The sequence below is a fragment of the Scleropages formosus genome, chromosome 16 (genome assembly GCF_900964775.1).
Source record: "Scleropages formosus chromosome 16, fSclFor1.1, whole genome shotgun sequence".
Taxonomy (NCBI): Eukaryota; Metazoa; Chordata; class Actinopteri; order Osteoglossiformes; family Osteoglossidae; genus Scleropages; species Scleropages formosus.
In genome coordinates this window covers 14,080,348-14,105,456 of record NC_041821.1, presented here as the reverse complement: position 1 = coordinate 14,105,456, position 25,109 = coordinate 14,080,348, and the positions used below count along the sequence as shown (strand labels likewise).

General features: G+C 42.4%; 1 protein-coding gene across 1 annotated transcript in view; it reads right to left on the bottom strand.

Annotated features, from left to right (window-relative positions):
- Positions 1 to 25,109, bottom strand: part of dnah6 (dynein, axonemal, heavy chain 6) — a 58,933-nt gene that overhangs the window by 15,907 nt on the left and 17,917 nt on the right. The window contains exons 36-63 of the mRNA XM_018738293.2: positions 24,190 to 24,745; positions 23,978 to 24,100; positions 23,430 to 23,612; positions 22,705 to 22,848; positions 21,184 to 21,405; positions 20,485 to 20,632; positions 17,974 to 18,131; positions 17,654 to 17,785; positions 16,982 to 17,153; positions 16,605 to 16,751; positions 16,233 to 16,306; positions 15,561 to 15,715; positions 14,734 to 14,965; positions 13,869 to 14,021; positions 13,571 to 13,711; positions 11,437 to 11,679; positions 11,054 to 11,221; positions 10,722 to 10,957; positions 9,688 to 9,949; positions 8,881 to 9,004; positions 6,683 to 6,879; positions 6,174 to 6,377; positions 4,153 to 4,278; positions 3,619 to 3,783; positions 2,826 to 2,893; positions 2,233 to 2,413; positions 1,544 to 1,723; positions 1,003 to 1,236 (exon numbers count right to left, since the gene is read on the bottom strand). Coding sequence (XP_018593809.2) covers positions 1,003 to 1,236; positions 1,544 to 1,723; positions 2,233 to 2,413; positions 2,826 to 2,893; positions 3,619 to 3,783; positions 4,153 to 4,278; positions 6,174 to 6,377; positions 6,683 to 6,879; positions 8,881 to 9,004; positions 9,688 to 9,949; positions 10,722 to 10,957; positions 11,054 to 11,221; positions 11,437 to 11,679; positions 13,571 to 13,711; positions 13,869 to 14,021; positions 14,734 to 14,965; positions 15,561 to 15,715; positions 16,233 to 16,306; positions 16,605 to 16,751; positions 16,982 to 17,153; positions 17,654 to 17,785; positions 17,974 to 18,131; positions 20,485 to 20,632; positions 21,184 to 21,405; positions 22,705 to 22,848; positions 23,430 to 23,612; positions 23,978 to 24,100; positions 24,190 to 24,745 — 5,128 coding nt within the window. The remainder of the gene's footprint in view (positions 1 to 1,002; positions 1,237 to 1,543; positions 1,724 to 2,232; positions 2,414 to 2,825; positions 2,894 to 3,618; positions 3,784 to 4,152; positions 4,279 to 6,173; positions 6,378 to 6,682; positions 6,880 to 8,880; positions 9,005 to 9,687; positions 9,950 to 10,721; positions 10,958 to 11,053; positions 11,222 to 11,436; positions 11,680 to 13,570; positions 13,712 to 13,868; positions 14,022 to 14,733; positions 14,966 to 15,560; positions 15,716 to 16,232; positions 16,307 to 16,604; positions 16,752 to 16,981; positions 17,154 to 17,653; positions 17,786 to 17,973; positions 18,132 to 20,484; positions 20,633 to 21,183; positions 21,406 to 22,704; positions 22,849 to 23,429; positions 23,613 to 23,977; positions 24,101 to 24,189; positions 24,746 to 25,109) is intronic.

The following is a 25,109-nucleotide window of genomic DNA, read 5'->3' as shown; positions in this document are numbered from 1 at the left end:
TCCCTTCAAGAGGGAGTCAAACCTGGGCACCTTTTGTTGTTGTGGCCTGGGGAACAATCAACAAACCTTGACAAGCATAACGCGTGTCAGAGCTCATCTCACCATGCCCAGGGAGACTGTCTCTCGTGGGGATCCGTTCTGTTTGAAAGTGTTGGGTAACAGCCCTCACAAGTAACACCCGCCACTCTCTTCCATAGAACGGCCTACACCTGAAGGCGATCTGCACTGTTCTAATCATCACAACTTATTAGAAATGGTGAACCATTACAATAACTGTGGTAAAATTTTCTTGTTATGTGGTAACAACTAAAGAGATGGACATGTAAAGTTGACTTATCTGACAGGTTCCATGTAATAGCACCGTTCTCAAGCATTTTAAAAATATGTTGTGTATTGTGTAAAATATATTATACAGTTCTGTTGTGCAAACAGGGAAAAAAAAAAAAAACTGGCTGACCTATTGGAATTATTAATTTAGCCTTTCCCCATGGTAACTTACAATGTCACAAAGGTTTATATGCTAGGCTGCTTGCAGTTATCTACCATTTATGCAACTGGGAAATTTTTACCAAAACAATTTTGGGTACATAGCTGCTCAAGGGTACAGCACAAACTTTTTCCATTTTTGTGTCATATCACCTGAGACAAAGATTGACTAAGGTGGCTCATGCAGGTGTGAGAACCAAATGACAGTTAGTGAAAGAGTGCTGTTAAGTACTCCTGTTATTCACATATATGGCACAAATAACACAGGTGCTGTGTTTCACTGTCCTTCACTCAGTGGGTGTTTGACTGTGAGAACAGCAGGCACAAAAAGCACCAGCAATCTGTCTGATACACAACACTCTACAACTCCAGTCTTTACATAATGTAAATAGACGTACTTTAAGATGCATATGAACTATGCTTATTCTTTTCATGTAGAGAGCCCAGGACCAGAAGGGACTGGACTGTGATTAGAGAGAGGACGAAGGCACATGGCTGCAAAACGGCAGCACTGACCTTTTCGATGCCTGCTGTTCCCCGGAGGAAGTGCTGCCACTCGGCATCAGACACCTCGCCCCGCTGGCGCATGATTTCAACACACAGCAGGAAGCTGTAGACGGCTTTGTGGCGCTCAAACAGCCCACGGGACACACTGGTGTAGGAGGCCAGCAGCGTCTGGTCCAGCAGGGTTTGCAGTCTGACATCTAGGTCACTGCTCCTCTCCGACGTCTCGATGGTGGTATTGAATAGCTGGAGGCCAACAGAGGTACGAGATCCACATTCTTTATGTTGACATGAGAAAGGTGTGAATTAGGGGGTAGAAACAAATAGTTTTTAGCCAAGCCACATTTATCTCGACAGCTTTATTATTTCATTGAATCCTTTCCTATTCAGTGGTAAAATAGCTTGGCTCCCAAGTGTTAAACCTTAAGCCCTTTGGGTATAAGGGATAGGCTGTGAACTGCTGCAGCCCTGACATGGACAAGCGGTTAATGAAAGCAAGGGGTTGAGTGAGTACCTTAACAATGCTGTTACAGGACTTGCTGATTCTTCTCACCTGTTTGAAGTATTTGAGAGAAAACTGGTACATGGGGTCTATCTCAGAGAGGCTGGCAATAACGAAGTACATGACGGAGCCACGGGTGGCCACTGGCCGGTACTTCTCCCGTGCTGCATTGATCATCAGCTCTGTAGCCTCGGCTTCCTTTAGTCTTGTCTTAATAGCTTCCGATGTCACCTGCAGAACGGCAATTACATGGGCATACAACTCGAATGAAAGTAAATTTTGCCCTAACAGTTGGGTCCCTGTCATAATTGAAGCCAGTTATTTGCTGCTGCAGTTTCCTGCAGCTGTAGGTTATAAGACGACCAAAGTATGGTTATGACACCCAAAATGAGACATCTAATTTTTCTGATCATGTTAAATTAATGTATTGCTTTTCCCAGGTTCTTGATCATCATGCTCATGTTTCATGACTCAGACGACTATGATAGATTTTCAGACAGAGTCAAACAGTTAACCTCCCCCTCTTTCTCCACTGGTGTTTATCGCACAGAGGTACTACTGTTAATTACAAATAGACCTATATCAAAATAAACTCAGTAAGCTAAATAGCCAATGACTCTTTTCAGCGTAACATAGAAAATAAAACAGAAATAACTATGTATATGCAAATTTTCCTTCGAGATGGAGAAGAGAAGAGAAGAGAAGAGCTTGCTCTTGTTCCTCTTTCCTTTTCCTCATACCTTGGACTCCTGCAGTGTCTGCACCAGCTCTTCATTGTCAAGGATGTTGCCCTCTGAAGTGAAGAGCAGTTTGAGGATCCGGTCCTCGATGGCCTTCAACTGGTTGCGGTCAGCATTGATCTGCACAATCAACTGGTTGCGTTGCTCCTCCAGGTCGGGTCGCTCCAATCGAACGACATCACTACAGGGCAGGGGACACAGAAATGCACTTTTTACTGACCACCATCACTCCATTACCCCTCCATACACCAGCATATCTACAATTCAAAAGCAATGAGCACTTATGTGAAGCCACTTCATTTGGGGAATTAATGGGGAAAAACTGCAAATATCTAAAAGAAATGTACATGTCCCAAACTCACAAAGGAAGATTTCAGAAAAAAATATAAATAGCTGTCATACTAGTTTATTATCTATTTCGCTTTCCTGCATTTGCATGTTAGATTTATTTGTGAAAATATGGAATAAACAAATGGAAAACGTATACAAAGAAAACATACTTTAAAAAATGCAAAAAAAAAAAAAAAAACGTGGGAAAGACGAGAAGGAAAACCTAAGGAGAACACAAAGAGTAGAATGACTGAACTGCACACCTGAGAAGCTGGTCCTCCAGACCTGATTTAGTCACTGTAAAGTTGATGATGGTTACCTTTATGCACACCTACAAGTAAGCATTAAAATATGCCACAGTATTATGAACTAGTATTTTGAAGCACGTTAATGGAAATTATATCAAACAAAAGTCAAACAGAAATCAGAAATCTTAACTGAGACCAGTTTTTTTTCCCAATAACAAGAATATAGTACAAAGTATAAATGCTATTAATTTAAATAAGTATACAATCCTAACATTGAACAAATACATCAGCTAAATAATGGTTTTTAATGATAATTAGGAGTTAAGGGATCAAAATTTTTTGCTCAAGGATACTGTTTGAACCGTTTGACATTCAAGGCAATGGCAGTACCAAGTACATTACCTGCTGCTCCATCTTAAATCTCTCAGCTCCAGTAACAGAAGAATAAACTATTGGTTAATATTAGAACAAGTACAAGCTCACTGTTGCACTATATGGTTATAATTAATTCGTTCATTCACTCATTATCATCGGGCTCTTGTCTTAATGCAGGATTGTGGTGTTTCAGAGCATATCCCAAAAATACAGGGTGCTAGGTGAGCCAGGACACACCCTGGGTACAGTGCCTGCCCATCTTCAGTCATACATTCACACGCTAAGGGTAATTTAGAGTCACTAATTCTTGTGAAACACATTTCTTTGGACTGTGGAAGTTTAATCATTCTTACCGCAGTGGGTGGAATTACAGTAGGAGAATGAAATGGAAAAGTGTCCTACCAGTGGAAGGAGGACAAGAACCAACACAAACCTCTGGAAGGTAGTGGGGGTTGGCCATCTTAGTAGTCATGTAAAATCGGAAATTTTTGTCATAATCGACGTCAGAATCGCCCAAGCGGATCAGGGTTCGCCCACCGGCCACAAAGGTCTGCTTCAACAAAATGGGCTCCAGCGCTGGGTCAAGGGTCTCCTTTAGCTATACACAAAGGCCAACACATGCAATCTGAGCTTCAGTGACAGCGTATTGACGGTTTAGCACTTGTGTCTCAATTGTCTCTTTGCTCTAAGCACATTTTTCATGTCTGCATTATTTTTACAACAACACAGTTTCCGAGTATGCAAACTGCAAATCAAGCAAAAAGTCTGATAATAAGCGCTGACTGAGATTTGTTTGACAGAAAGTATAAAGTAGTCTGCACATACTGATTTTCCAGCTTTTCTAACCATGCATCCCATTTCATGACGCCTAAAGCAATTGGCAGTGACATTCGAAAATCCTTCCGTGACAGTGCTTCGTATTTCTGCTGTATCCTGTGGCTGTGAGGGGTTTAGACACAAACCGTACCTCCTCCAAGAGAACAGGCATACCCAGGCGAACGGCGGTCTCCAGGGTGCGCAGAAACCCTGTGTCCGTCAGCTTGATCACCTTCAAGCCATTGTGCGCCTCCTTGGAGCGGATCCAGCGATTTGCCTGCAAGATGGTAGATTTGGACACCCTGAAATGTAGGGCAGCACTGCACAGCGACCAGCCCTGCAAACAACATGACCAATCCACTAGAGGAAAGGCGTCAACTTTCATCCATAGCAAGAACCTTCCGCTTCCTGTAAGCAGCTAATATGGCTGTCAAGAGTGCAAGAAACAAAATATTTATGAATGTATCTATTTTTATTACTGCTAAATACTAAATGAGCACATTCTTCAGGAGAATATAAGCTGTTCCGTTGTTTTGGACAAAGAGCGTAGTAAGTCAACGACATAAATGTTACCATCCTTGTGATAGTCTTGACAGAAGAAACTAAAGATCCTTAATGGCACAAGTAAGAAAAGACTGGGATGACAATGGGGCAACTTCAACAAGCACTTTTTGATATTAAAATAAATTCAGAATTTTTTTAAAAATGGAAAAGTAAAACATCAATACCTAAAAAAATAACAATTATTAAAGAGTAAATAATTCAGTTCAGCTTAGCTTTATGTAATGTCCTTTGCAAGAAACTGCAACAGGTAATTTTTAAGTAGATTAAGCACAACACTAAACAAGAAATATAAGCATGTTACCACCTCATAGGACAAAGAATCTCAAAGCCCTAGGAAGGTATAGAACCGGATGACACAAAAAACTCCTATGAAAGCAGTCAAAAGAAAACAATAAACCCTGAATGGCCTCAAATCAGAACCCCCCCACTAGAAATTAAGGGTTTGTCCCAAACAGTCCATGACACAAAAATTATGTTATGCAAGCACCTATGTGAGCACAGAATCGTCAGACAGGATTTAATACATAGTGCTCTGCTTACTGGGTCAGATGAGAATAATTTCTTTTTCACATTTAGATGCAAAACATTTCCCTGCCCAATTACACTCCGGTTTTAATGCTTTGAAGTAGGCCCTCGAAACATGGCTCCCAGGGGTCTTTCCGAAAAACAAAAACATAAATGTTGATAACATCCAAAGTGAGGAAAACCGCATTATTTACACACTACCAGCGTGTTCATTCGACCGTAAAGTCTCTATAATTGCACAATGAGGGGTTTGTGTTTGAAATGGAACTACATGCTAATTACCTGCATTTTCTCTGAACAAAATGAACAATAATAGGGTTTAAAGAGAAACGCCATTTGGTACTAACATGCGTACGTACCGTTACAAAAAGACTCATAGAGATGACTGACATCTTATAGCAGGAACAGCCTTACATACTGTAATCTTCAAAAAATGTCATTTATCCATGTTTTACACTAAGGTTTAGCTTCTCATTCATAAATGAAAACACAGTCATGAAAAGACAACAGAAGAACTGTAGAGAGCCAGGCCCCTTCCTTATTATAACAGCTTCCCAGCAGTTTCTGTGTTCTGAAGATAACAGCTCATTCTTTGTGTGTGTGCCATTCTGGGGAGAGCAGTTGGTGGAATGGGGGGGTTACCAAAAACACAAACTGAGCAATAAATACATGCTAACCCCCAGCACTGATCACAGATGGCCCTCGCTGTGCTACTGTACTGCAGCATCCGTCTCATAATGCTACAGTAACTTCATTGACATTGCAGTTTATTGCCACAATAAGACTGACTAATGAAAGAGCGCACGCTAGAGGAATGTGCAGACTTTTCATTAGTTACATACTGACAAACTGTACTTGTTGCACATTCAGCTTTTGAGAAATGACCAGTCAGGTAGATTCTGAGGAAGAACATCAAAAAGGTCACAGGTCATTACTGTGGAGGAACAAGAAATTTCCAACAAAGTAGAGCTGAACAAGCCAAAGAGATACTAAAGAAGGAAAGAGGAAATGTAAACCAGGCTCTTGCTGAAATGGTCAGATACACAGATATTAATGACATTTATATAGGGGCGGAGATGTCACCTGGTCCTGAGGGTCGATCATGAGAGGCCAACGATGGCCACGTGTCACCAGGATGCCATTCTCAGTGGATACAATGTCCCGGGGAAGTCCTTCAGCATTCCACTGGCGAATCTGGTAGGGGTCTCCCAGGATGTTGACCAGGCTGAAGCCAGAGCTGATGGGGATGCCTAGATCCTGACACTGGGAGGTCCATTGGTCTATGAGCTGAGGGGTGACACAGAAATACTCACTCCACCTCTAAATTCTCAGACAAATAGACTAACAGACAATTATGTGTGTGTTGGAAAACTGAGGGGTATCAACATACATTTTTTCAGTATTTCCAACAGGGAAATGGTGTCGACACTCAACAGTCAATGCTGACTGCCAAGATTATCTCTATTAGTATTTACATATCTGGATACAGCAGCTGTTAATGAGGGGCAACATGGACCCCACGTCTCACTATTAGTGATAAATCTGTTTTAACAAATGTGATTATCAAGTGGAGAGAGGATGAATACTCATACCAGCTGGCGGTACTGGGATGTGAAGGCCCCATAATAGGCGACACAAGCCGCTGCAATGAAGACGTTGCCGATGACATCATTGATCTCTTGCTCAAAAGCGGCAACGCTCTCCTGCCAGCGCACCTGCTCGTCCCCCAGGGCTGCAGTCAGCTTACCCGACCGGCCTAGCCGCGCTTCCGTCAGTGCCATGGTCTCCGCTGCCCACAGGGGAGAACACATATGGTGGGAAGGAGCTTCATCAGAGGAGAACTCAGTAACTTCATCACTAAATAAATGTCTCCAAATTTACTTTTCTAAAACAGGACAAGGGTTTGAAAGAGACCAAGTTTTCTATACTGACATGTCCAAGAAAACACCTTGAGTCAAGGTAGTTCAACTAGAGTCCTGGGAGGTAAAACCAGCGAGTTTTTCTTCCAGTTGGGCAATGAGCCACTTAATTTAACTGACTTTCCTAACTCCATTTCTTTTTCTCAACTCCAGTTAAGATCTTTTGCAGTTTAACCCTCCCCAGGCAGATGTTGCAAGTGTGTATTAGCTAGAGCAGATTTTTACTACTGCTAGTATTGATTGGGCCCTGAGATGTTTAAGCAAGACTTGAAAAACTGTATTTCAGGAGTGTCCACATGTAGACCACCATTTCACGTAATGTAGCCAATAAGAAAATTTGTAAATTAGTAGTAAGCGCTATGCCTATCATAAACAATGTAGTGCACTGCACTCTGGGTTCAGCTGGGGCAAAGAAGGACGCACGGATAGCATTCATTACGAACATTTATTGGAACACTGGCACACAGCGCGAGGTACAGGAACAAAAACAAGGACATAAGGCTCTCCGTCTAAGGACCCCTTCATCTCAAGGACCTGCACCTCAAGCCAGCCTTCCCAGCCTGCTTGATACCCCTCAAGCTTTCCTCTTTCTTCACTGGCCAACACACTCACTCCCTTATATTCCCTGTGAGTTCCCACAGTGGTTGAACATAATTCCATTTTATCCACAATTCAACTATTTACAATAAAACCATTTTCTCGCTCAAACTCCTGGTAACATGGGTCGTTATGCAATGAATGCAATGCAATGCATTTAAATTTTAGAAATTTTGAAGGCCAATTTCATAAAATCAAAGTATTCAAATTAAAGAATAAAGTTGGGACAGCAATGGGTTTTTAAGAATCTGTCCACTCAGCTGGAATTACCAGTCACAGCAATCTATGCATTAGCTGAAACTATGATCAAAAAGATCAATTAGTCACTAGCACTGAAAACAATTTGATAACAAGGGCTTCAAATTTAGAGAATTATTATTATTATTACTGTAATTATTATTATTATTACTGTATGGGACAAGCGGTTCAGAAAGTGTGTGTGTGTATTATTATTATTATTATTGTTATTACTGAGGAGTGTTTAAGCATGCATCAGATTTATAGAGACACTGTGGTAGGTAAGGCCAGTGCCTCATGGCTCCTGAGCTGCTCAGTGGATGTGGAGTTCAAATTCAGCTCAGTTTGAAGTTTGCATGATCTCTCCATATCTGCACCCCACAAATATGCAGACAAGAAGATCATGGCAAACCATGTCTGTTCCCTCCCTTGCCTTGGAAACCATATGAGTGGCTGCTATGATTCAGCTTCAACTCAAAGACAGACACACACACACACACTTTCAGAACCGCTTGTCCCTCACGGGGTCACGGGAAACCGGAGCCTACCCGGCAACACAGGGCGTAAGGCCGGAGGGGGAAGGGGACACACCCAGGACGGGACGCCAGTCCGTCGCAAGGCGACCCAAGCGGGACTCGAACCCCAGACCCACCAAAGAGCAGGACTGCGGTCCAACCCACTGCGCCACCGCATCCCCAAGACACTTCCATTATCATCAGGTAAATGACTTTTGTCTTGTCAAAGTCATTAATACTGCTGCATTACACAATAAAATAAATGTCAGTTTAGACATTTAAGATTTACTGTGTAATTTACTGTGATATTTACATGTGTGGCACTCAAACAAGCTCAAAATAATGATTATGTGCTCTTGGCCAAAAAAGACTGTGCTTTGACACCCTTGTGCTAGGCTCATCCTTCCATGACTGCAGTTGAGTAGCCTGAGGCAGCGTAGCCTCTGGTCAATCAATGGACATTTCATATTGTCTTAGGGTGACCAGTGGTATCACTCTGCAATTGACTACTGAAGATCTTACCTAAACTTTCTTTTTCAGCCACACTGTTACGGAACTGCTCCTGTAGAATATTAATATGGTTTTCTACCTCCTGTAGCTTTTTCTGCTTCTCTCTCAGGGTGGCCATAGTCACATCCAGTTCTGCCTAAATGAAGAAGTGACACTGTTGTATTCATGTTGATTGTGCTTTCAATTTTAAATTTCAAAGCAAGACCTATTTTAAGTTATTTTGTTTGGTTGCTTCAGGTTAAACAGTGGTACCACTACTGCCAGCAGATATCATAGTTGTTAGATGTGCTGCCTTGTAATAGAAGGATCTGTAACTGAAGCCCCATTCTTGTTAGAGAGGTGTTGGTAAAGGTACTTAAAACTGAAAATTACCCAGCTGTATAAATGAGTAAAAATTATAAGCCATTTACATTTATTAATTTTCCTGACGCTTTTCTCCAAAGCGACTTACAATGTTAGTCTACTTACAATTATTTACCCATTTGTACATCTGGGTTGTTTTACTGGAGCAATTTTTAGGGTCGGTACCTTGCTCAGAGGTACTACAGCCAGAGGTGGGGGTCAAACGTGCAACCTTTAGGTCCAAAGGCAGTAGCTCTAACCACTATGTGACCAGCTGTCCCCATTTATAGTAGTATATCAAACATTCTAAGTAAACTTACTTAAAGGCATCAACTACATAAATAAGAAAAACATTTTTTTGTGGTTCCATTTCATAACTGCAAAACAGAAACTTTTCAGTCACACTTTAAATCCTTAACAGGCAAGAACCCTACCTTCTGTTCATGAAAGACCTACGGAGGTGGCAAACATATATACCTGTGCAGTGGCCAGCTTTTGTCTCTTTGGCCCCACTTCCTTGAGCACTCTGGAATAGAGGTCCATGGCTCGGACCCACATGCACATGGAGCGGCAAGCCTTTGACACCTTCTCCACTTTTTCTGGCACAAAATCAGGATTGTTGACATACTTCTGCAGCTTCTGCAGGATCTGCGGCCGGATGTTGTCCTTGTCATACTCCATCAGGCGCCTTAGGAAGTAGGAGTCTCCCAGGACCTGTTTGGCACTCGCCCAGTCTGGCCTGAGAATGGGGCGACCGAGAGGCAGTAAAACATCCTGATACGTTATGAAGCAGGAATGATCATTGCAGGATGACAGACTTGCAAAGCTGTGCTAAGCTATGTTAAAGAAACTAAAACTAAGACAATGGGTCATGAATTCTTGATTCAGAGAGGGTCAATTCCATTGCCAGCAGGGTTTGGCTAATAATATGTAAACCTACAGTAAATGAAATTGAGTGTCTGTAAAAAACAAGTGCTGATGACCTGCAGCGAAAGGTCTTCTCTACCTGTTCATCACAGCTGTCACACTCAAATCAAACCACAGGGCAACAGGATATTTGTCACTGTCTCTGCTTTTGATGACAGGCTGCTAGCAACTGAGTGTGACAGAAATCTATAATAGCCAGCATGAAACATGTAATATCTTCAGAGGTGAAGTTAATTTGTCTGCCTTAGCTTTTACTGAGGACAATGCAGCTATGTACAGTATAGCACAGCTCAATCTGCCAGGGCTGCGTCACCGTACCTCAACCTGATATCAACTCATTACACTAAAGGTCTACACAAATCAACTGATACAATTTACAAAAAATACAATTTGAAGATCGTATACCATGGATCCCTACGATGTGACCAGAATATTCAAAAATATTTCTAACTGACATCTGTAATTGCATGTTTGAAACATAACAAAAGTCAAACATAAAAGAAAAGGCAAAACACAAAGAAAAGGAATTCTGATGTTCACTCATATGTGACAATACTCTAAAAGCAGAGAGTAGTCTGACTCACTTGGCATTGAGGAGTATACACACAGCCTCCATCACGGTCATTACAAGATCTGGCGGCTTGGTGAAGACGCGGATCTCGGAGATATCTGCTTTGTCCAGGGAGTCCAGTGCACGGTTGGCACCGTCCAGGGCAGGCAGAGCTTCGTTCAAGTCTCGCTGTGCGTCCTCGGCAATGGCTTGTGTTTCTTCAGCCTTCACCTTGGCCACAGCCTCGTCCTCCAGCACCACCTTACGCACCTGATGTAGCAGCAGGAGAGGTGCTTGTATGTGACCATAAAACTCGCAAAAAAATCATGAACTGGAATACAAGCGCAGGGGCAAAAACACACATACTTCGTCTGCTTTCTCTTGGTCTACAGCCAGCCTCTCCATCAAGGCACCAACATCGATTGACTTCTGCTTGAGCATGGGTTCAAGAGCTGAAAGGTCCACCTTCATCTTGTCAACCAACTCATTGGTCTCCAGCAGTTTTATGAGCCCATTTTTCACACGGTCCCGTGCCTGGGGTCCAAAAACATCAGAGCTGATTTATGTACAGTTTAACCAGCAGACCACAACAACGGACACCATGAGTGTTCCCAGTGTCAGATGAATTCTTTCTAGGTTGTCTTGCTGTGTGTTTATTAAATTGTGGCAGATAGCAGTATAACTCTTATCCTTTCCTCTTTTCTCATTGTAGTGAGATCTTGCACTAATCCATGCCACCCTTCACTTACCACAACCAATTGTTGCCTCTTCTCCCCCAGCATGGCTAGGTACAGGTTGATCAGCTCCAGGTAGGAAGTGGGTGTGGTGTAGTATCGGCGCCGAAGCTCTGCATAGAACCTGTCGGCCATCTCCATCACACTGACATGGATCTCCACGCACATTTCTGAGAAGCGTTCCTTCATCTCCTCACTACCCAGCTCCACATTTTTGAAGAAGGTACGTGACACAGACAGCAGAGCCTCACGAGGCCACTAGAAAGAAAGTAGGGAGAGGAGCCAAAGTATAAGAAGTAATAGGTTTTACCGCCTGCTACACAAAAATACCAGTCTGGAAGATTTTTCTATGCTGTTACACTAGTGCCTGGTGTCATAGAAGCTTATTAGGAACTGTCTAAATAATTATAAAAAATATTACAATATGAAAATCTTCCGCTTCATGAAAAACTGACACGTTAAATACTTTTCAGATGAATACATTTAGTTTCTGAAGCTGTTCTACAATCAATATCAAGCGGGGAGCAGTGTTTTACCAGCCACTCTCCAATCCACTCACTTTTCATGTCACAAAGATTCACAAGATGACACACAGGATGGAGAGAAGAGTGTTAACATAAAATGAAAGCAGCAGTAGCACTGAATGGGATTGGATGGCGGGGGGGAGATGTGTAATTATAAATCCTGGGGTCACCCAGGGCATAAACATCCATCAAGCCCACACACTCCCACTGTCCTCCCACTCAGAGGGCCTGCTTGAGGCAGCTGACAAGAGCCTCTGATGGGCACGGGCAGTGTGCTCCTCCTCACAGCTTGCGGAGATTACACAGCATGCCCCTCATTAGCAGGAAAAAATTAATATATGGTGTAGAAGAGAGAAAAGAGGATATGTGAATAAACAGAGCCACGGTGCTTGAACTAATCAGTCAGTTTATAATGAGAGCCAAAAATAAATCTTTTAAAATCTTTTTTTTGAATTTCTTGGTACATATGCATTGGATTACAGGGTAGGAGGATCCATACCCTACTTCAGTGTTGAGCAATTATTAACTGTCTCCTGAAGTAATTAGCTGTTGCGTGTTCCTGAAAATCAATTCATTGGATTTGTTTGTTTGGAGCCAGAAGAACCGCACTACTTTGGGTGAAAAATGAGGGGCAAAATCTGGAGTGACCAAGGTCATATTAGTCATGATCAAGTTTGGGGAAAGTCTTTAAAAGAAAGGTTAGAAGATGGCAACTGCATGAAGTAAGAAGCAAAATGAATGTCTTTATCAGCATCATTAAACAGCTGCTTTTCAGCCTTTGTTCCAGATGTAATAAATGAGTCCTTGAACAGCGGTCTTGTACCAACAACCTTCAAAATAGTATCATCTCCGTGCAAAGAACCTAATTTGCCAACAGATAACCTAAAAGAAAGCTGTCTTGGGTTAAGTTTGCTCTTCGCAAAAATCTTAAAACAGACTATTGAAATAAAGTTTGGTGAGGGCTAGTACGCAGACCGTTTAAAAGAGGACACTCGATAAACACTTCAGGAGATCCACTTAGTCCTGCAGGATTACCTTCCACCCCTTCCAGTCTGGTTTCAGAAAACTACACAACACAGAAACTGCCCCTGTGAACGTTAGTAATGTCCTACTAATGTCTGCAGATTATGCTTCTGTTTCCACTGTAATTCCCCTAAATATCAGTGCTGCATTTGGCACTAACAATTACGACATTTTACTATCCCATCTTAAAACTGGCTTTATAATGAACAGCTAAAAGCATTTAACATTGATGGGGAAAGACTCCATTTCCCCTCAATCTTAAAAGGAAATCTATACTCATTTCCTGGCAGGTGTATCGTGTAAAGTATATTTTCGGTATATATATAAAGTTTGTACATGCACATTAATAGCAGATGACATAAAAAAAAGAACAGTTAGATGCATACATACTGTAGGTACATCAGTTACAGTTGTGATGGACACAAACTGAATGTGTTCTATTTATTACCAAAAACATTTCATACACATATGGTGAAAAAAGCCAAAGGAAATCATGAAATTCCTACAAACCAAAGAAAGATAAGCAGGGACAAAAAGAGGGGGGGATCACGAAACACGAAGAAATACACAAACAGATGAGTGCAGCAGGAGGAGAAGCCAACCTGGATGAACCAGTCGATGGTGCAGCAGTTGACCAGAGATGGGAACATGCGGCAACGAGAGCGGAAGGCATCACCCACAGGACTCATGCACAGTACGATGTGCAACTTCTCCCGCACACGAGCAATGAAGAACTGGAAAACCTACATATGAAACCATACAGAGACAAAGTATGAGGTCTGCTGAGTGGAAGCACACAACAGGAGGTTAAATCCCAGAAAAAAATTCATAAACCTCACACAGAAATGCATTTTTCAGTATTTTACTATTATAGTTTTTAAAACTCCATGGCAGCATCACCTCGTCTCTGTTGCCTTCAGAGATGCCAGCTTCCTTAGCTTTAGGTCGCATGGCTGCCAACACCTGCTCCAACTCGTCCTTCTCAAACAGGTTCGGCACCTCCCCCGAGTTCAGCATATTGTTGATGTCCTCCAGGAACTCCTCTACTATGATCTGATGTAGAAGTCAAAACAGCATCACCCACTAATGCATGTCAGACTACCATGTGCCCTTACTGGCTATTTAACACTGAAACTCAATGTCTGTAATTCAACACACAGGAGACACAGCATGAACTGTATAAAATTTTCATCCTTCAGTATTCAGTTATGGAATAAAAATGACTGGAAGCTCACACCTTGGATAGGAGCCTGATATTGTTCTCCTTGAGCAAGTTATATAACTCACATTTACTTTTTATTGTCCAAACCATGTAAACAGTTGTGCAATTTTGGGATACATAAAGTTTTTATCAGTCTGTCTGTCTGTTTTTCTAATACCATATGACCAAATGTAAGCTACAATATTTAAAATGATGTGGTGTAGTGCAAAGCAAAGAGATGAAAAGCTCTTTGGGTGATACTAATTCTAATTCTAATTCTAATTTTCAGGAAGTGTTATGCATAGACCAGGTTTGTAAGTGTGTCTAATACACTTGCGGTAAGATGAATGGATATGAGGTTTTTTATGTTTTTCTTTTGTAACGTGCATTGGAAGGAGTAGCTTTTAAATTTTAACTCATAGTTTGTGTTTTAGGGTACTGGTAAAAACATGTTTGCCAAAGGGTAAAGACCCCTGGCATTGCCCTGCACTTGCATCATCACCAGAACCTAAACAAAGCTGTTCTTGTAGAACTTGGGCTAGGTATGAAGATGCACTTCCACACCTGCGTGTCAGTGAAGAGAAAGACGGTGTCCTTGCCCTCCACGCCAGCCATCCTGTAGAGCTTACGCAGGTCCTCGTGAAAGCTGTCGTAGTTGTAGCCACGGCTGAGTTCGATCTGGAAGCAGCGGTAGCCGCACATGTGGGCTGCAAGCCGTGTCAGCGACTGCTTCCCTGTGCCACCCACGCCCACCAGCAGGGCGTTGCCGCGTTCCTGCCTGATCATGCGGGCAATCCTGAGGGCAAAATTTTTAAACAGGTGACACTTCGGTCTATTCAAATAACAGCCCCGTTCTTTACATATTATAATTCTTGATACAATTCTTTTTAATCACAGACCTCCATTTATAGTACATACATCACTAATTATTACATGTATTCTGATATTAACTATTATTATAATATGCAGTGCATTCCAAAAGATTGCAATGCATGAATGAACAAGGGCTAACAGATGTCAACACAGTTGCCTTGCATTCTGGGCAAACCACGGCATTTGTTTTCGAGCCTAAGGATTTATCTGGGTCATCAGCCATAGAGCTAAATAATACAATTACGTATGATTATTCAGTATTTATGGCATCCAACAAGTCTTGCTCCTAGGGAGAAGTGATTGGGGAACAAGCACTAGTCCTAATGTGCTAGGGAGGAATACCAGGGGATTTGGTGCTTTTTTGAAAGGGGGAGCATGGCTGATGTAACAAAAGTTGGTAACTAGGTAGGCCTAAATGTTCACTGTTACTGTTTTGGAAATGTGGCTCAACATTCTCCAGGGTGTTTTCACTATTTCTCCCTTTTCCTCTCTCTGTATCTGAGAACAATTGCAGCAACCTTGAGATGTGCTCAATCGCATCTTGGAAAAAAACCAGTTTTGTCTCCTTAGCATTAGTCATATTATAATCGTCCAGGTAATCCTGCAGGACCGAACGGATCTTGTCCATGTCTGTCAGGTCCTCGTATATACGGTCTGCCTTATTAGCCCCAATCTGGCAAAAGATAACAAACAGTTTATTGTTATTATAAAATTATTTCATGCCTCAGATACACAGCAATAATGAGTTGTTTTGTAACTTTAAATACCATATGACCTAATTGGCTAAATAAGGAGATATCTCTATACTGTTTTCCGTAATTCGGTTTTCCATCAATTGTTTTGCAATTCTCTATCACTATTTATATTATGTTTTCAATACAGTTGTATTTATGATCTACATGGTGTCCTTGTTTCTGATGATTTATATCTACCATTCAATGTTTGGACACAGTCAGCTGTTTGTCTAACAATTATGATGTCTTAACCTGTCACATGTTCTATACACAAAAGTTCTATACACTAACATGTTGCTTCATGCAATGTACATGACCAAAGATGAAGGTATGAATACAGAACTTCCATGTTCTGTGGAAATTAAATGTATTGTTCCTCTTGGCTTTAAAGTGCCATCTCTCTTTACCTTAAATCCTTCACATAATTTCAAATATGCAACAACCTGGCATTGCTACCTTAATGAAATCTCCAAAGATGATTGGCTTGTCCACAAAGTAACTTGGTTCTAAATTGAATCCAAAATATTTGCCTAGAAAAAAGAGAAAGTGTTGATTTGACAGAAAAATGGGAATCACGGAAAGTCTGTGAGCACTTTAAAAATAAAACCTCAGATGAAAATAAGAAATCATTTGCAATTTTGTTTATATAAGGTATGGTGGCATAGTTCCAAAACTGCTTATGAAATTCAAAAAGGGTGAACGCTTAACACAGGACAAGAAAATGAAAGTGAACGATCAGTATCATTTAATGCACAGCCATGGGGATGGAGTGAGTGTAGGGGGGGAATTTCACCGGGACGTGTGAAGAAAACTCCGAGAAAGTCTTACTGGCCATTTCGGAGAGCATGGTGTTGAAGTACATCTTGTCCTCGTTGTTGATGAGCCGGTCGTGGAACACCCTCTGACACTCATGGCAAAAGAGACGGAAGATGTGGTTCTGCTCTCGCACCGTTCCAGCCTCGCACTGCAGCATTCCTGGTGGGGGGGTTGACTGTCACTCCTTCTTAATGTTTCTATTCCAATTCATGATAAGCATTTCATTCTGCCTGTTAGCCGACGTGCGTAAGGAGCGTCGGTGCGTGAAAGACACCCCTCTGGCTTCTGCAGCCGCAGGCCACCCAACACTTTGGGTTTCATTTTGGCGGCTAAGTTGTGACAGCAGGATGAGGAATAACTAACTGCCTGCAGCACTTTTAAACCCATACCCTGCACACACTTGGAGAGGTCCCGCAGGTTGAACACGTAGTGAGACTTGGCAGGCGTGGGCAGCAAGTCCACACTCATGCGGTTGTAGATCTCCACGGCTGCATCCACAATGCTGCTGGCCATCTGTTTCACCGCCAGCGGGAACTCCATCAGGAACCCGGACAGTATGGCCTGCGGGGTAGGGAGGGCCGCTTACATCAACACCAAATTCCTTTTGAACAAACTTCACCCTTAAAGGTAGGGAGATGCAGGCATCATAAGCACGGCGGCAGTAAAATTACTAATACCTTACAAGGTTTATAGCTGCTGCACGATAATACCACAGGCACAAATAATGCACAAAGGGTATGGTGAATTAAGACTCTGCTGGGAGACAGCTGCAGGAGGCGCAGGGAAATTTGCACCAGATGAGTCAACAAAGAAGCACCTAGATATACAGTATCAAACAGTGTCAATTCCTCGGTGAACTGGTAATAAACGGGAGGAACAGAAGATCATTTCTCACTGGTAATGAGAAGCAGCGATCCACCCTCCACCCCCTGTACCTGTCCTCACTATCTATTCTTGTGGTCTCTCTGTGTCACTGCTCCCCAACCCATTCAGGGCATCACTTCGCACACGTAAACTGCATGGAGGAAGTCTGACTGCAAGGGCTGGGGGGCTTTACTGACCTTGAAGATCTGCTTGAGGCAGTGCTCTGAAGGCATGGGAAGGCACAGCATGCTGAAGTGGCGAATGAAGCGTGGGGTGACGGGGTTGCGGCCACCCCCAGGGGGTGCACAGGCTGCTGAAATAATCACATCCTACAGCAATCGGAGGAGAGGGTGAGGTGTAAAGAAAGGAATGGACGGATTAGGTTTTTTTTTGGTTTTAGCCGTGTTCCTCAGAAATGATTCACTTAACAATAAGAACTGTCTACCATGTCTGCTGATTTATGTTACAGACAAGGCGGTACACCGTGTGGGCAAACAAAAGCGCGCATGCAGTTCACCTGGATTTCCTTCCAGAAGAACTTTTCACGATCGTAGAAGCCCTGGAAGTCCTGGAACTGGCGCAGCAGCTCAATGGGCGGCTGGGAGCCGTAACTGTCAAGCTTGGGCATGTTCAGATCATCCACAAATATGACTACTTTCTTGTTGCCAGGGGCACCTGCATCAACAGAAGAAATGTACTTACTCAGTTGAGGCACTACTTGTTTCACTGTCATCCCCTGCTTCATTAATACAAAAATCACCTTAGGGAATTTGTGAAGTTCTGTCTGATTACCTGAAATACTTTAATAAAATTTTCAGATTGGATACGAATATCTATGTCTGCACGTTGAATTTTCTATACAATCTTAATTTTTAACGAGATCTGAAAGCAGTAGCACAAGCTATTTTTTTAACACAAGATCTGGACAATCTTGCAAACTCTAACTATGGCCAAATCAATCAAGACAATTTCTCTGTGTCATAAATTTTTTACATTACCATAAACAAAAACCGAAAATTCTGTAACACCATATTACATTTGAATTAAATTTTAATTTAAAGCAGCACACATTCATAGTGCTGCATATGTCTGATTGTTTCCAGTGAGCGGGAACCAGCAGATTGGAATCGGACAGTCATATTCACTACACAGCTTATCTCAAATAACGTATCACTTTGTAAAGAGGTATTTGACATTCATAGCAGCTAAATTTTTATTATTTTCTCTCAACATTAACAAAATGACAGCTGCTTTAGTGGTCTGGGTGTATATTTGAAAATCAGGAGTGGTACAATATGTAGAATGACTATGCAAATTAAGTGTTTGTACGATATTAAAAATTTGTGCTCATCGTCATCTAACTCTATCCATCACAGTGTTTTTGTTAAATAATGTGGCTCTCGAATAGGCCTAATATCTTGGGTTTGCGTATAATATATTTTTGTGCTGAAGGCTGACAAGAGTTGCCAAAATAGCGGGCGCAATGGTGTGCTTCGTGAGGTGCAACAAAAAGCAGTGGAGAAAAAGGCGGTGTGCTGCATTCAAAATGGTCTGAAGGACAGCCTAAGGACTTCTCTGCTGATGATAAGATCTTCCCAGGCATATGGTCAATAAGCACCGAAACAGCTTCACGCATTCAGAAAAAAGTAACGGATTACAATATAAGAGATCTGTCACATCCTGTTCTGAAGACATGAGGACAGACAGGGCTAAGGTACTGAACTGCAACTCTAGCAACACTCCTCTTACTGTATTCACAAGAACAATGACTGATGCCTCTATGATGCAGTACAGATACATTGTTGCTTTGGAAATTTGACTAAATGTGCTATAGTTCTGCACTAAAAACATAATCATGGATAAGATATTACAAAGTATTGTTGCAAAGAAACTGCAAAATGGGGTCATACACGTCATCAAGTCTGCTATAATGTCTAAGCGTTATGGCATAACTAACAAGTTCAAATTGGTGGCAGCGGTCAGTAGTGGTGGTGTAGACACCAAGTTTCATTTATGCCATAGTTATACAAAAGGGGTTTATGCATGACATTTAGAAAATCGAGATGTTCTTTTGCCTTCCTCAGACCCACAGATGAGTTCTTTTCACCATGAAGGTGTGAAGTACACCATCAGTGCTCATATGATCCAGCTGCCCTTCTTAATGTCACGGATGCCATCTGTAACAGCAATACAGCCAAACAACATCTGCGATGGATCCAGTACTTTAGCTCCTTTTTTCATGGTGCCTGACAAATTAAACATTGAATATGCTGTGGACCAAAATTTCAGGACAGACATAAAGGATTTCCTAAATTGCTGGAACAAAACCTATTGCATGTTAGAATGTAACAGAGTGAGCTATACATACGTGTATGAAGGTACTTACATAGAGCTCCTCCAGTAAGAATACTCTGCTATATAAACGGGAAGTGACTGTAAAGCAATTATCTCATATTGTAGGTCAGCCTCTACAAAGGCAAAAGCTAAATAAAAGATAATTGTTTTTTAGGGATGCTTCTTTATTTTTAACCATATAAAATATATAACACTTGGTTATTATACTGACAATGTGTTTGTAATCATGAATATTCAAAAATGCTTTCCTTATAATTCAGTAGTATTTATGGTGATCAATTTTTAAGCATGTTTTGTTACATCTGCATATTGCTTTGTAAGTGTTTCACAAAACAAGGGGGGTGAGGTGGTGCAGAGGGTTTGGATGGGGCCTGCTCTCCGGTGGGTCTGGGGTGAAAGTCCTCCTTGGGGTGCCTTGTGGCGGACTGGTGTCCTCTCCTGGGTGTGTCCCCTCCCCTCCAGCCCTGCGCCCTGTGTTGCCGGGTTAGGCTCCGGTTTGCCACGACCACCCTCAGGACAAGCGGTTGTAGACATTGTGTGTGTTTTGCAAATCACCCGGTTCTTTTGAAAAATGATGTGACACATTCTCCACAGCATCCAAAACAGCTATATTAATTTTTACTAATTTACCTACTACAAAATGTATAAAGATTTGATTGAGCGCATGCCTCACCCAGTATGTTCTTCCGTTTCTTCTCCAGTTTGGACTCGATGATTTCTTGTGTCCGTGCAGAGGAAGTCTGGGCAGAGAAGTTGATGAAGACAGGAACATACCCTCCCTTTTCCTGGATGCTGTTGAGCAGGCCACGAGCTACCACTGACTGACAGAAGAAGAGGAAAACTGGTTGGAACTGCCCCTTCTTTGGTGGCATATTGACAGTAAATAGATAGTTCTGCAAGATGTTGCAATCACAGTTATTCACTTGGCTGACACTTTTCTCCAGAGCGACTTACAACGTTAAGCTACTTAGTTATTTACCCATTTTTACATATATTCTTTTCAACAAGGTGACACTCATTTCATAAACAAGAGTGCTCATATTGTTTGTGCAAAGGTGACAATGGAAAGACAGCAATTACAATATAATCAAAGTGAACAATTTACTAATGTAATATTCTGAAGTAAGCTATCTTGCAACTGAGGAAATGAAAAAAAAAAAAAACTCCCAATGTATGGAATTAGGGGGAAAAAATCTTTGGAGGTCTAACTCCAAATAACTGCCCAACCCTCTTGGGTTTTCCAGTGTTTTATAGTAGGCCTGAGTGAGGTACCTCTCTAAAAAGTACAGCTTTGCTGGCCGATGATGAAGTTTGAGTCAAAAGCCATGATCCATATACATCTAGAATGTGTCTGGAAGTTCCCCAGCCTTACCTTCCCCACTCCAGTGTTGCCTGTGAAGAGGACTGACTGGTGCACCAACAGGAGCTTCTCCATCAGGTAGCCGTAGCGCACAGTGTCAGTGGTTGGTACCAGCATCTCAAAGAAGGGCATCTCCTGGTTGTAACTGAAGGTGGGGATGATGCGCTCCCAGGGCTCCAGGCCCTTTTGGTCAAAGTCCATGTACATGCTCCAGAGGTCCCCTGAGGTGGGAAGCTGGGAACATGGAACACAAACACACACACACACACACACACACTCTCTCTTACCAATTTTGGCTAATAAGCAGTAAGAAACCACAATACCACATTACTAAATTCAGTGGAGTGCTCTGCAGACTTAAATCACTTTAATTCTTTCATTATTTTCTTCCAAAGATCTACTTGACAAAGACATAAAATCTATAACTAATGGGTGCATTAACTTTACAGACTTCGTGTTTATATTTTGGTTTTGCAAGACATAAAAATTGATCTGTGAAGATCAAACATACAAATATGAAACTTTAAAGGTACACACACAAACTAGACTACAGATTACATTCACAATTCTTTGATGTTACAGACATGCAAGCGTTTGTATATATGACACTAGTGAAATGTACCCCTAGAAGACCCGAGTGACCACTTGTATAGGGCAAACTAGACATAAGAGTGAAAGCGAAGAAACCCAGTAATATGTTACATCTCCATGAATTACTGCATAAGAGCTAGAATTATACTATTCTAAAAAAAACAAAAAAACAATTCCTTCTGTGAGATATATGCTCGTTGTGGACAGATTCCGAAAGTGACAAATGCCAAAATAAAAATAAACTCATGACAGGGAATGGTTGTAGGGTTTAGGCTGTGAGAGGCTGTATTTAAGCCCTTTTACCTACTGAAAGTTATGCTGAATCCCAGCCCCCAGTTGGGATTCTCATGCATAATAAAACTAGGCCCAAAATCCTAACCTAGCTGCTTGGGACAGGGGGGCAGGTGCAGCCGAAGCAAAAATAAAACCCTGTATGCCCAGGGAAACAGCTGCTCCCTACGTACAGACCGAGAAAAAAGCTCATAATTGTGCAAAATGTGTGTGCGGTTAACCTACTTTGCATGGCGCCTCTCTCCTATTGACCCCAAGTGCCGGCCATGACCCCATGCCGAGGCACCCGTAGGCACCACGTTCATCAACCACACAGGCAAATCCCTCCCAGACTGTGTTTGCCTTTATGCTGCATGCTGCCCTGGCACAGAATACTGCCTCAAGCAGCCTTGGATACTGAGGTATAACTTCACTTTTCCTCCTTTGTTTCCTGAGACTCAACTGTACAAAAATAACTGAGCTGTGTGTGGTCCATTTTGTCAGGTGGATCAGGGCTTTATTAGGAACCGAGGTGTGGCCTACCTTGTGGGGAAGCATATTATATAGGGGTTAAGGGGTTTGCTGGGGGATGGAGTGTAGTCTAACTTGTGGGTGGAAAATTCAGTGTGAAAAGGGGTTAAAAGGTCCCCTGGGAGTTCAGATGTGGCCTACCTTGGCATCGTTATTGTCCTCGAACTGTTGCCGGACGAAGCTGTCAAAGGCATCCCAGTGGTTCTCCGCTAGGTTTCCACCCACTGACCAAAGGTAGCAGAACACAAAGGTCTGGCACAGGATGGTGTTCAGCCTGCTGGGATCCTGTACTCAATCCGGGCGTAAATAATTAGTACCCAGGAGTGGGAGTTTTTGACATAATTACACAGACAATGGGTGATCACTGAACAAGACAACACCTCTGACATGTTCTATTCCACTCTAAACATAATTGCTATGTTGAACCAATCTAGAATTGATCATTGTCATCAAATCTTTTATACAAATTTGTTCTTTTATTTGAATCACATAAGTCTAGAACTCAAGGATCTCTCCAGCTATATATCTTCCAAATTAAACAGACACACACACACTTTCTGATCCGCTTGTCCCATACAGGGTCATGGGGAACCAGAACCTAACCGGGCAGCACAGGGCGTAGGGGACACACCCAGGATGGGACACCAGTCCATCGCAGGACACCCCAAGCGGGACTCGAACCCCAGACCCACCGGAGAGCAGGACCTGGTCCAACCCACTGAGCCACTGCGCCACCACACCCCCCTCCAAATTAAATAACGGAATTATAACATGAAGACTATTAAAGAATAAAATATATTAGAGTATGAATATGTTCAGGGCAATACATGCACCAGTCAGTTCTGGGATGGTGAATTACTGTGTACCATATTGAACTGAAGTCCGTCTTTCCCCAGCAAGAGCGCCTCCAGCAGGCAGCACAGTGTGGTCACCTTACTGATGTCCACCTGAGCCATGGGCTGGAAACATCTCTTACTGGCAAATTGCAGCCCCTTTTCCACATACTGCTCAAACAGGTCAAGCAAATATCCCTTCATGGAATCTGTCACCTGGGGGTAAAACAGATGTGAAGAGAAAGAGTAAAATTCAAAAATAGGGTAAAAAAAAAAAAATAAATTACCCTCACCACAGGGATCAGTTTTATTCTGACGATACAGTATGAACGAGAGACATATAAATCTAAATGACATGTAAATGTGTTCAGAGTGACAAATAAATATATTTTATACACCAAATCTTGCCCATAATAATAATAATAATAATAATAATAATAATAATAATGATAATAATAATGACCATATTTGACCCAGTTAGGTATTCTAGAGGTGTCAAAATGTTTTGTACTGTACGGTTAGGAAGATACTAAAGATATATCAGCATTAGAGGATTGGGTAATGAGAACTGATGATGTTACTTTCTCGGGCAGTCCGGTTATCCACGTCTGGACATATGGCATCCACTTTAACTGGTCAGAGTCAATGTAGACCATTCCACAGCGGCTGACGGTAGCTGGAGAAGCTACTGCTAAATCCTGGACCTGTGATGCATGGCCAAGAAGAAGGTTAGGGCTGAAAGAGCAACGTTGTCTTTGTCACCAACAAATCCTTCTGACCATCTGTTCCTTACCTCAAACACCATATGGATGGATGGAGTGAGCTTGATCCTCTCACTGTTGGCCAAGCACAGCATTTTATTGTCATCCAGCACTGTGTTCATGTTCTCGATCCACAGGGCATCCACTGGCCCGTCACTGATGATCCACTTGTGGTCATCGCTGGTATCATTGACAGCTGCGCGCACGCTCAGCGCCATCAAGCCGTCCCGCCACTCCAGCGTGAGGAGGTTCACCTCGCCGTACAGCTCCCCCATGGTCACTGACTTGGGGTTCAGAATGTAGGTCTTCACGGGCAGGTAGAAGGCACCCTGGTGGCCAGCGCGATGCAGAGTCTCTGCGGCTCGGGCCAGAACAGTGTAGACGGTGGTTTTGCCCCCGCCGGTGGGACCCACCAGCATGACGCCATGGCGCACTATCATGGTCTCATATAACTGAATGACCTTGTTGACCATAGTGGGCAGAGGCTGCAGGCGAAGCTGCACCAGGCAGTCCACAATGGTGGACTGCAGCACCCCGTAATCGTGCTCTGGGATGACCACGCCGGGGAACAGGTCAGAGAGGATGCCACTGTAGAAGAAACAGCCCGAAGGAGAGAAAAGCTTTCATAAAATTGATATAGAACACCTCCAGAATTCTCCTCACAACTGAAATCCCAGAAAAAATTTTTTACATTTATTCATTTAGCTGACACTTTTCTCCAAAACATCTTACAATGTTAAGGTACTTATATTTATTTCACCCCTTTATACAGCTGGCTAATGTTATTGGAGTAACTTTGGGGTAAGTACATTACTCAAGGGTACTATAGCCAGAAGGGGGATTGAACCTTTGGGCCTAAAGGCAGCAGCTGTAACCACTGGTTCTAAATTAACACTGGTCCCCAAATTAACAATTTTAACCACTGCTGATCAAACTTTAACGTCCTTATCGA